The sequence below is a fragment of the Eretmochelys imbricata genome, chromosome 1, assembly GCF_965152235.1.
Source record: "Eretmochelys imbricata isolate rEreImb1 chromosome 1, rEreImb1.hap1, whole genome shotgun sequence".
Taxonomy (NCBI): Eukaryota; Metazoa; Chordata; order Testudines; family Cheloniidae; genus Eretmochelys; species Eretmochelys imbricata.
In genome coordinates, this window is record NC_135572.1 from 151,866,877 (window position 1) to 151,879,122 (window position 12,246).

Below are 12,246 nucleotides of genomic sequence, written 5' to 3' on the forward strand. Positions count from 1 at the left end.
GAATCCTAAAGCCTTAAAGATAAGAAGGTAAATTAAAAGAAGTCAACTATGCAGTATTTCTTCTTAACAGGGGCTCAGTCAACTTGATGTTAATTTAAACATTTGTACTGCATAGTTCTGATTGATTGCTGTTGAACTCGCTTGAAGATGAATAATTTTACCAGGTGTCCCATATTCAGCATGGGGAAATATGTTCACCCAAATTCAAACAGCCTTCAAAGTCCCAAAATACAGTCCATCCACACAAACCATATTCACCTCTGGTCTCAGTCCTGGGGCCTTTCTTCTGTCCTAGCTTTCTTTTTCCCAAGTAGTCACTGCAGTCCTTTCTAGCTGGAGTGATTCCTGGTCTTTCAGCAGGAACTCCCCAGTCTTTCTACATGGAGTCCTTTTCTCCCTAGAAGAGGATCCCCAAAATTCTCCTGGGGCCATCTATTCTCTGGTCAGGATAGGTCAGAAGGCAAACCCCTCTTCTGCTCCCTGGTCCTTCAGCCTTCTCCAGCCCCGGTCTTTGGCTCTCTTTCTTGGACCTCAATTTAGAACTCTCCCAGATGCTGCCCTGCTCTACTAATCCGGTCTAGCTGTTCTGTCAGAGGAGAACTGGACCCACTATCCTTAAAGGGACCTGCCATCCTGTGACAAATACATTTTAGCAACATTACAGTTCATGAACATTTATACACCATACTGGAAATTATATTTTACTGAACATGTATGCCCAACTCCTCAAAGATCTTTAGGCACCTAGCTTCCATTGATTTCAATTGAAGGAGGCACCTAGTTACTTTTGAGGATCTGGGCCATAATTACTAAATTATTAAAAACTGAAGTTTTATAGTCATGACTCTGCTTATGCAGCTAGAAATTACTTCCTTTGAAAATATATTAGAAGTAGGCTTGCATACAGAAGAAAGAATGCCACTTTTTACCAAAAAGAACAAAAGGAATTGTTACTGTTTCTGCAAAAAGCAAGCCAAAGCCTGCACAATGCTGTTCTGAAGAAGGCTTGGATACATAGCTCAGTTATCCTACTGTGACTTTTTTAAAATTATTATTTATTATTATTATTTCCAGGTCATCAGTGGTAATACATTGAGGAAATTAACTAGGTCTTACAAATTCAAGACAGATTTTAGAGTTGTTTATATTGTTTTATTTTGTATGATGGGCTCTACAGTGTTAATCCCCTCAAAGAAAAGGCCTTACAGTTTTACTGTAAAATACTACAGGAATATTAGTTCATTATTTCAGGTCCACTAATGTGTAATTAATCCAAGGCAAAATGGAGAGTAAAAACTGAATCTAAGGTGCAAAAGTAAAGATTAGAGTTTTTCCTAGGACAGTTTACTTCTACACCAGTAAAAGAACCTCTTTGGAGAACCTCTTTGGAATAAGTTAATGCTCTATAATTGCATCCTATTTAAACAAGGAAGGTTTTTGTGAACTCAAGGCACAACTCAAGTATATCAGAATGTCGCAGTTCAGTAGTCTTTAGTATCCATTTTAAGCTATGTAAATGATTTCTGATGGGACTCTATTGTGGAGACGAATGATTGTTCTCATATTAGTTTTGTGAAGAGTGTAATAGATTAGCATTTTACAAATAATAGCTTGGTGCTCTAGTAGTATTAAATATGCCATTTGGCACTATATGCTTAACAAGACTTGCAGCTTGCTTCTTATAATTGTTCTGTTGCTGTGCAAATCAGAAGAAATAGTGACCTGCATTTTACAGTAGTGTAAAACATGCTCTATTCTATGAAGTGAAATAGAAACACATAGTATCATGGTTGCCACACACATCCTCTAACTCAAGAAGTAGGATTTGGCCAGCTTACTGCCTGTAATTCACAAATCATTGGTTGATCATGTACATTGGCTGTGCTCCTCTTTTACAGGTGCTTCTTCAGGCACCCTGGGGTCAATGAAGAGCCTGAATGCCTGAGGGAGACAGTTATAAAGGAGAAGGAGCAAGCCTTGGGCCATTGCAACTATAAGAGAAGGAAGAGTGTGTGGCACTGCACCCCATATTCTTCATAGTGATATTATTATCATATGATTAGGACATAATTATGATGTATTTTATGCAAGATAAGTCATGTGAGGGGTCATTGGAAAAGTTATTTGCTGAATATGATTATCCTATTTGTATGCATATCATTTTTGTATCTGAAGTTATGAATATTGACTGTGCATCTGTATTCCAAATGTAGTTAAACCTAGGTAATGCCCACAAGACAAGATGCTTTCAGTCTAGATGGTGGGTGGGGAAGAGCCTATCCAGGGCAATGGGCCATTAGGAAAAAACAATAGGCCTTAAGAGAAGCTTATCTCCTACTTGGTGATGAGACTTCCTAAGAACACGCCAAACATCCTGTGAGTAATGGCTGCTATGACTCTACAAGGACATGTGATCAGACCACATGATTCTAGACTCCATCTTGGGATGTCAGTATTTTTTCCACAAACAGGTCTGAAAACCAAAGCTTTGAAACAAAGGGTTTTCGCTATATAAGGCAGGTAGTGACATCATCTGGTGTTCTTCACTCCCCACACAAGACGACTCCTGGAAACACCTGAGGAACAAAGACTGAACTGGGGGAAGTGCTGGACCCAGGCTAAAGGGATTTCTAGCCTGTAAATGAAACACGTGGGGATTCCAAGCCATAAAGTGAGTGCAGCTTGCCCCTTAAGAATATGCAGCCTGCTTATATCATCTCTTAGTGTGAGAATCTGCTAATTCATATCCAATCTATTTCATGTATCAAGCTTAGTTGGCATTTTTTTTTATTTGCTAGGTAACCTGCTTTGATCTGTTCGCTATCACTTAATCACTTAAAATCTATCTTTTGTAGTTAATAAACTTGGTTTTGCTTTATCTAAACCAGTGAGTTGGAGTGAAGTATGTGGGAATCATAGCTCAGGGGCAAAGGCTGTTGCATATTCCTCTCCACAATGAGGGATGAGGGCAAACTTTATGAGCTTATGCTGCACAGTTCCCTGTGCAGCATAAAATGGTATAATTTTGGGTTTATACTCCAGAGGGGGTGTGCGCCTGGGGACCTGGGAGTTGCCTTAGCTGTAGCCTTCCTATGCAGGGGCTGGTCAGAGAGCCTGCATGTAACTGCAGTTGGGTGTGTCCCTACCTGTATGTATGCTGTTGAAAGTATAGGCTGGAGGGCTTTGCAGCTTGTCACAGCAGCACAGTGTGAGAGGCAGCCGGGGCTGGTGGGTCAGTGTACCCCAGTTCCAGGTGGCACCCCGGGGGGAACCTGTTACAAAGTGGATGCTTGTATCTCCAAGAGGAAAAGATTTGCAAGTGGTACCAAAACTTGGGGACAGAACTAGGTGCTTCCTCAATGAGATAGTGAAGAGGTGTTTGGGAGCAGGGCAGATAATGTAAAAGCAGGCGACCCAGAAGACAAGTGACACCAGGGTGGAAAAAGGGAGCTGGAGACTAGTAGGAAAAGAGGGATTGGACAGGTTAAGGAAGCATGAGACTAGGCACAGGATAGGTGTTGATGAGATTGAAACAAACATATGTAATGTGGCAAGGGAATGAAGAGAAAAAGGAGACAAAGGGATTGGTTAACTATTGGGAAAGGAATTTACAATAGAACCTCAGAGTTATGAACTGACCAGTCAAACAGACCTTGTTTGGAACCAGAAGTATGTAATCAGACAGCAGCAAAGACAAAAAAAAAAAAAAGCAAATACAGTACAATGCTGTGTTAAATGTAAGCTACTAAATAAAAGGAAAGTTTAAAAAAATTGTCAAGGTAAGGAAAGTGTTTCTGTGCTTGTTTAATTTAAATTGAGATGGCTAAAAGCATCATTTTTCTTCTTCTTAGTACAGTTTCAAAGTTGTATTAAATTAATGTTCAGTCGTAAACTTCTGAAAGAACAACCATAACATTTTGTTCAGAGTTAACATGTCAGAGTTACGAACTACCTACATTCCCGAGGTGTTCATAACTCTGAGGTTCTACGGTAATTTGATTTAATGTTAAATGTATACACAGAGTTCACCAAGTACTACAGTTACACCAAAGATGGTAGGTTCATGAATGAGACTGATTGGAAAGGGAGATGTTCCACAAAAAACTTTAAGAAAACACCATGATAAAGTTTTAAAACCCTTTCTCTAGGAAATGGGGTCAATGTACATAATGCTTCTAAGCAATTTGGAGCATACAAGTGAAATGAAGCCCCATGGTTTCATCTGGTTTCATCATAAGTTGATGACCTAGTCCTCAGGGTTTCACTTCCAGGTTAAAAGTGGGGGTGGTGGGGGAAGCAAAGAAAGGAAGTAGTCAGATGGTGTGCTGTCCTAAATTCCCTGTAAGCCACATGGCCACGCAGCAGCCTATTTAGTGCCACTCAGGCACTTAGGGAACCTACCCAGGGACCGGCCGGGGGAGGGGCTCCCCTCTCCCAGCCCCCAACCTGCCATGGCTGGAGAGCTCATCCTACGGCTCGGTCCTGCCCGCTGACAGGGCGCCCCTACGCGGCCTGAACCCAGCCACAGCTGGGGCAGCGCGGCCCAAACCCAAGCAGCCTGGCTGGAACCCAGCTGAAGTCGGCATGGCCCAGACCCGACCCAAGTGGTCCGGCCTGGTCCCAGCCACAGCTGGCGTGGCCCTGACCCAGCCGGGGTGACCCAGCCCAAACCTTCTACAGCGCCCCTCCCCAGCTCAAACCCAGTCCTGGCTGGATCTGCCAGGGCTGGAGAAGGGGTGCCTATCCTGCAGCCCCAGCCCCGGAGGTGCTGCAGTGGGGACAGGCGCCTTTCCCCCCAGCCAAGGTGCTCCTGAGGTGCGGGTGAGGGTGGGGGGAAAGAGTCCTCTCTCCCCACCGGAGCACCCTACTGCACCTCAAACCCCTCATTCCTGGCTCTACCTCAGAGCCCCCACCTCCAGCCTCCCCTTGCAAATTACTATTACAACATTATTGCTGGGGTGGGGTACCTACACCCTGTCACACATGTATTGTTTGCATATACCTCAACTGTTATTTAATCCAATGGAGTTCTGAGTTCGTTGTTCAGCACCAGAAGACTTAGTTTTGTATACCATTTTTCAGCTTCTTAAATTAACACAGAAGAATTCAGCTTTAGCCAAAATAAAGATTTCAAATCTAGCAGTGGTATGCAAATTATGGGTTTTTCCAAGGTCTCTATTTGTCCCATCCCAATTTGCTTTTCAGTGCTGATATGTTGAGACATTCCACTGTGGGATGTATTAAAAAACGGCTATCTTGTTTTCTCTGATAGCTAAATGATTTATTTGTAGCTGATTGAGCTGAATTTCACATCTGAAACTGAAAGGGTCAGATGTCTGCTATCATTATGACAAGAAACCAGCCATTACAGAGATTTAGTTTGGATTACTCCCCTATTTATTGAGTTAGCTACAACCTGTCTTTAAAATTTCCATTTGCTAAATGACTTAAGCCATCAAATATGTTAAAATGTCATTTATGTGAACAATAAATTTCAAGATGAGATAGTTAATGACTAATCTCAATAAATCTCCACCAACGTTCTTGCCTGGACAGTATTATGGCTGAATTCATAGATTCCAAGGCCAAAAGGGGCCATCGTGATCATCTAGTCTGACCTCCAGTATAACACAGGCCATAAACATGCCCAAAATAATTCCTAGAGCATGTCTTTTAGAAAAACATCCGATCTTGATCTAAAAATTGTGATTGATGGAGAATCTTCAAAAAAGAACTAGATAAGTTCATGAAGGATAGGTCCATCAGTGGCGATTAGTCAAGATGAGCAGGGATGGTGTCCCTAAGCTCTGTTTGTCAGAAGTTGGGAATGGGCAACTGGGCATGGATCATTTGATGATTACCTATTCTGTCCATTCCCTATGGGGCACCTGGCATTGGTTACTGTTGGAAGACAGGATACTGGGCTAGATAGACCTTTGATCTGACTCAGTATGGCTGTTCTTATGTTCTTAATCCACCACGACCCTCGGTAAACTTTTTCAATGGTTTATTACCCTCACTGTTAAAAATGTACATCTTATTTACAGTCTGAATTGTCTAGCTTCATCTTCCAGCCATTGGATCATGTTATACCTTTCTCTGTGAGACTGAAGAGTCCCTGATTAAATATTTGTTCCGCATGTATATACTTCCAGTCTGTGGAAGTCATCCCTTAACCTTCTATTTGCTAATCTAAACAAACTGAGCTGTTTGAGTCTATTGCTCTAATCCTTTAATCATTCTCTTGGCTCCTCTCTGAGCCCGCTCCAATTTATCAACATCCTTCTTGAATTGTGGGCACCAGAACTGGACACAGTATTTCAGCAGTGGTCACACCACTGTCAAATAGAGAAATAAAATAACCTTTCTACACCTACTCAAGATTCCCCTGTTTATGCATTCCAGAATCATATTAGCCACAACTTCACACTGGGAGCTAACGTTCAGCTGATTATCCATCACAACCCCCAAATCTTTTTCAGTGTCACTGTTTCCCAGGATACAGGTCCCCATTCTGTAAGTATGGCCTACATTCTTTGTTCCTACATCTATACATTTACATTTAGCCATATTAAAATGAAATTCAGGCTGCATAGACATCTTGCTTGGAGCCTTCAGTATTACAAAATCTGTACACACCTGATTTACCCTGAGATAAAGATTTGTGTGTGTGAACACGTGCATGCACGCACACCCTGGGCCTGTATCTATATCTGATGAGAAAACCTTTAAGAAGAATATTAAGACAGACTATAACCAAGCCATATTACCAAAGCACAGGCATGGAGGTACCAAGGAACTGTTCCTCACCATGTATATCTCTATTGTATCATATGCAATTTCCAGACTAGTAACCATTTCTCTATACCACAGATATTTTTAATGCAATCAAACAGAAATTATTAAAGCAAGAATCTGTACCTGCTAACAGCACATCTACCAGTATATCTTCAGTGGTAGGATTTTTGAAGGATATGATGATGGAAGAATGACGACCAATACAAGTACTTATGCTAGCTGGTTCCATTGGCTGAGGGATAAGGCCAACCCCAGACAGATGAAATATCCACTCATTAAGCTGTAGGGGAAAGAAAAACATTGATATTAGAAAAAAGCAGCCTCCACATTGCACATCTTACTGAAGCTCACTGAAGATCATTTTCTGTTGTTCTGGTTGTATACTTGTGGAAGAAATGTTGTCCAACTTTTTCTTTATTTTTATTTTATTATTTTATTATTATTATTTATTATTTTATTTTTTCTCCCTTTATGCTTAGATTTTATCTATTCTAATCATTGATCTCTTGGAAGAAATAGATCCAATGGTCTAAAAGCTTAATATAAAGGAGAACACATTGTGAATATAGTCGCAAGAAGTCCAGAGGAAGAATACAGATCACTGATATATAAGGGATAACAGAAGAACCACATAAAAAAACTAACACCGTGACAGTAAACGCCAGAAAGGATTTTAAAGAACAAAGAGATACATGTATTTAATACATTTTATATTTCTGTTTATACACATCAACAGCATGGAGACTAAGAGAACAGGGAGTCAAAGGAGCAATTAAGGAGGATAAAGACATTGCAGATAAATGATTTATTTGCATCAGTCTTCATTACATAGGATGTTATGGGAGATACCTGTCCCAGACCTATTCTTTGCAAGTAATAAGATTGAGCACTGATAATGATCAAGGTGTACAAAAAGAAGACCCTCAGACAAAATGAGAAATGAAATAGAAAAAGGACTGGATAGTCCAAGAGTTCTGAAGGAACTTAAGAATGAAGTGGCTGAGTTAACAAAATTATACACTATTTCATGTAAATGGGACTTGAGGGCAATAGTTGTACTTAACTTTTCTTCTTCTTCTTCTTTTTTTTTTTTTTTTTAAAGGTACTGGGTGAAAATGGGAGTTACAGACCACAATACTTCAGCAACGTGTAAATGGTTAAAAATAATTTAAAACAGAATTATAAAATGCCTAGATTAATATGAGATGAGAGAGAGAAACAAACCACCATTGCTTCTGTAAAGGAAAATTCTTTAAGTATGTGAACAAAATAAGCGGATAAAAAAAAAGAAGCAGATGAAATAATGTATCTGTATTTTTTAAAAGCCTTTGCAAAGTCCCTCACCTGAGCCTATTAATGCAACTCAGTAGTTATGAGATTAAAAAAAGAAAGAGTAGGAGTAAATGATCAACTTTCCACAGGAAAAAATGCTAACATCAGGATGCTTTCTATTTTTGTATTAGAAACTGTACTGTTTCATATATTTATTAGTGAGCTAGAAAAGGGGATGAATAACAAGATGGCAACATTTGCAGCTGACAAAAAAATTATTTACATTAGTCAAGACTGTAGAAGACATTCATGAACTTCTTAAGTACCTAACCAAGCTAGATGAATGGGTAAGCATGATGACAGATGAAATTCACTGTTGACAAATGCAATAATTCTCATAATTATTGCAAAGAATTGTTTGAGTTATTTGTACATATACCTTATGGGGTTTAAAATACACAATAACCACTCAGGAAAAACACATGGACAGCTCAATGAGAACTGCTTAATGTGAAGTGGTGGACAAAAACAACATATTGTAAAGGATGTACAAGATATGGAATAGAAAATAAAGAATGAAAATATCACACTAATATAAACCACTGGTACACCATGATCTGGAGTACTGTGGTTAGTTCTGGACACTATCAGAATAAAGATATAACAGAAAGAGTGGGGAATAGGGTAACAAATACATGGAAATATTTTATATAAAGTGGAATTGAAAAGATTGGGTCTGTTTAGAGAGAAGATGAATAAAAGGGGACATGGGAGTTACACACAATATAGAGAGAAGGTACATTGGGTGCCCTTACTTATGTTTTATAAGCAATGGGATACTCAATTAAATTGAAAAGAAAAAGAAAATTAAAGCTTATTAAAGGGCAGGTTTTTTTGTACAAGACATAATTAACCTGTGGAACCCAATGTCACAGATAATCATTGGGGCCAAGAATTTAGTAGGATTCAAAAAAGGATTAGATCTTTATATAGATGTGAAGAACATCCATAGTTACATAAATCAGAATATAAAAAATTGATTTTTGTTTTCACTTTAGTAAGGGATATAAATCCCTTTTCCAGTCTAAGGCATAATTTCCATTATTCTAACAAAAGTTAGGGAGAAAATCCCCTATATGGTCAGGTTATTTCACAATTGTGCACCTCATACAGATGGCTCTCAGAGACAGCATAATGGATTAGATGGACCACTGGTCTAATCCAGTACAGAAGTTCCTGTATTCCTACTTCTAAAAGATAAATACACATCGGGTCAAGTTCACCCCTGGTGTAATTCCACTACCAAGAATGAATATAGTTTATTTCCTTTGAATTTAGTAAACTACTTCCCTTTATCCCCACATCATAAGCCAAAATATCCACATGAGGGTGGAGGAAATGGCAAATAAAAATATTCCTTCCTGCCAAGTTTAGAATAAATTATAAGGTAGAAAAACTTTTAATATCTTGGGTAACTCAGGTGTGGAATCAGATTGGACTGTCTGGAAGTGATGATTATGAAATCAAAATTTATTTAGATATTGCTGACTTAAATATAATGTAGCTGTGTTTCAGTTATACACCTGTGGACACCATTCTCAGCCTCTGACAAGAAGGCAGGGGTTATCATTAAAAATATTTTGTTGCAATTTGGGAGAGTACCCAGAGCAGCTCTTTGGGAAGCTTCTTTGCAATCACAGAAGAAACTGACTGGAAGGTTCCAAAGGCAGCAGTTATAATGAACATGTGACATGCAACATCCTTTAGGGGGTCATGCTCCATCACTGCCTCAAGGAGCCAAAAATCTTCAATAGCTTGAAGGAGTATTGCCAGTCGCACACTAAGGAGCTGAGACACAACAGCCTGAATTTTGGCAGATGACATATTTAGAGAAGCATATGTGCTATACATTGTTAAGATGGTTCTGTAACTACTTGTTATGATTGGTACAAATGCATGACCCTTACTGGAGTCTTGTGCCAGTCCACAACTAACAGTAAAACAAAACATAAAACCCAGAATTTGAGTCCAATTAAACCTTAAGTTTGCTCATCTCATTTATATGGCAAGAACATAAGAACAGCCATACTGGGTCAGACCAAAGGTCCATCTAGCCCAGTATCCTGTCTTCCGACAGTGGCCAATGCCAGGTGCCCCAGAGGAAATGAACACAACAGGTAATCATCAAGTGATCCATCCCCTGTTGCCCATTCCCAGCTTCCAGCAAACAGAGAGTAGGGACACCATCCCTGCTCAAGGCAAGAAGAAATCTTAAACTAAACTTCTTCCATACCTCTGTTTAGGCAGACTGTCTTTGCTAGGAGCAATGCAGTGAAGGAAGGGAACTGCTCAGCATGGTCATAACCCTGATGAGAAGGAAGTGAGACACAGGGGTCTTCACCCAAGAGAAGCAACAGCCGGGGAGCTGGAAGCTTGAGGGTGGGTGCCCTTGCCAGATCACTGAGGAGAAATACAGGTGCAGTTACCCTGAACTGTGACTAAAAGTACCTTTCCAGGGAGGAAAAACCAAGCAAAGTACTAAAGGGCACTTTAATCTAGTGGAGAAGGGCATAACAAAAACCAATGGCTAGAAGTTAGAAGCACATGAATTCAAACTAAAAATAAGGCACAGATCTTTAACAGTGAGGATGATTAACCACTGGAACAAACTACTAAGGGAAAGAGTGGATTCTTCATAAACCTGACATCTTCAGATCAGGACCGGATGCCTTTCTAGAAGGTATGCTTTAGTCAAACAACTTACTGGGCTCAATACTGGGGTAACTGGAAGAAATTCTGTGGCCTATATTCTGGAGGAGGTCAGACTATCTAATGGTACCTTTTGGCCTTAAAATCTATTAATTTAACTGTTTCAGTCCAGCTCTAATGTGAACCCATGCCTGGTAACCTAGATATTGTAATTGATGCCCTGATCTACTGTGAATACAGACCTGGTAAACTAGCTATCATGTGTGTGTGTGTTTGTGTGTGTTTGTGTGTGTGAGTGATATACATATACACACACACAAGTTTACTTAAACTATCAGTAAAGGAGAAGGTAAACTTTTCATTCAGCTGCATAGAGGGTGTAGCCTATAAAGTTAGCTGTTAATAAAGATTTATCTGATAGAAAATAAATCAGTTTCTTGTGTTAGTCCTATTTCTGCTCACTGAAATTGAAATGTTTAAAGATAAACCATGCTGTCTTAGAAGGAAAGGGGCTAAATTTTCCCAGATTTTTGATTGCCTCTATTTTTGTGTTTCCAGCTGGGGACACTTTGGATGTTCTGAACCTGGTGCTCTGAAGTGCTGAGCACTCTCGGAAAAAAACATCCTCAAGGTGTCTCAAGTTGGGCAGCCAAAAAAAATGAGGCATCCAAAATTAAAGGCCAAATTTTGTAAAAAAAAAATAAAAAAAATTTAGACACCCCCCGCCCCCAATCTACAGTTAAAAGAAAAGGTTTAGCTTGCATCTGAAATGGAAACCTAACAGGATGCAGAGGAAGAATATGCACTGCCCACTGCAACATATCAGGAGGAAAGAACTCAAAAAAATAACCCTAAGCAAAGAATATTTGACAAGATCTATTGCAAAGCTCCACTTCTCTCCTATGCTGCTTAGTACTATTAGCCTCGCTCCATTACATATGGATGTTGCTGGTGTGCTAGGAGAACAAGATGATAGAAATATATTAACACTCTGGGCATGCATTATATTCAAGCAGGCAGTTCAGTTGTGCTATCCCAACAAAGCTAATTTTAGGTTTCAAAAACCTATAGTAAAGTGATTAGAACCTAAACTTGGATTTTTATTCTGAAGAGCTCTTCACACAGCTCTAAACGAGAAACAAATGAAGAAGATAACATCCCTTAGCAGCTTCTCTCAATTCAGCAAAGAGGCAGAATCAAAAAAGTTAAGGTTTATCCTATAAGTACTGTCATTAGCTGATTTTAGATTAGTCAGTTACACAGCTATGACATGGTTTACAGGGTCAGTTCAGATGCATTTAATCAGTGAAATCAAGAAAGGAAAATCAATGCACATTTTTTTAGGTTAAAAAGTTGTTCTAGGATTCAGATATTAGAAAACAACCACCTTAGATTTGTGCAAATACATTATATCTTTTAAAATGTAATAAATAATTAGCACCCTGGAATCATCTGGCATCAATTTGG

The 12,246-nt window shown here is 39.4% G+C and overlaps 1 protein-coding gene across 1 annotated transcript in view; it reads right to left on the reverse strand.

Annotated features, from left to right (window-relative positions):
• Window positions 1-12,246, reverse strand: part of CFAP47 (cilia and flagella associated protein 47) — a 627,152-nt gene that overhangs the window by 121,001 nt on the left and 493,905 nt on the right. Inside the window, exon 57 of the mRNA XM_077807214.1 lies at window positions 6,922-7,078. Coding sequence (XP_077663340.1) covers window positions 6,922-7,078 — 157 coding nt within the window. The remainder of the gene's footprint in view (window positions 1-6,921; window positions 7,079-12,246) is intronic.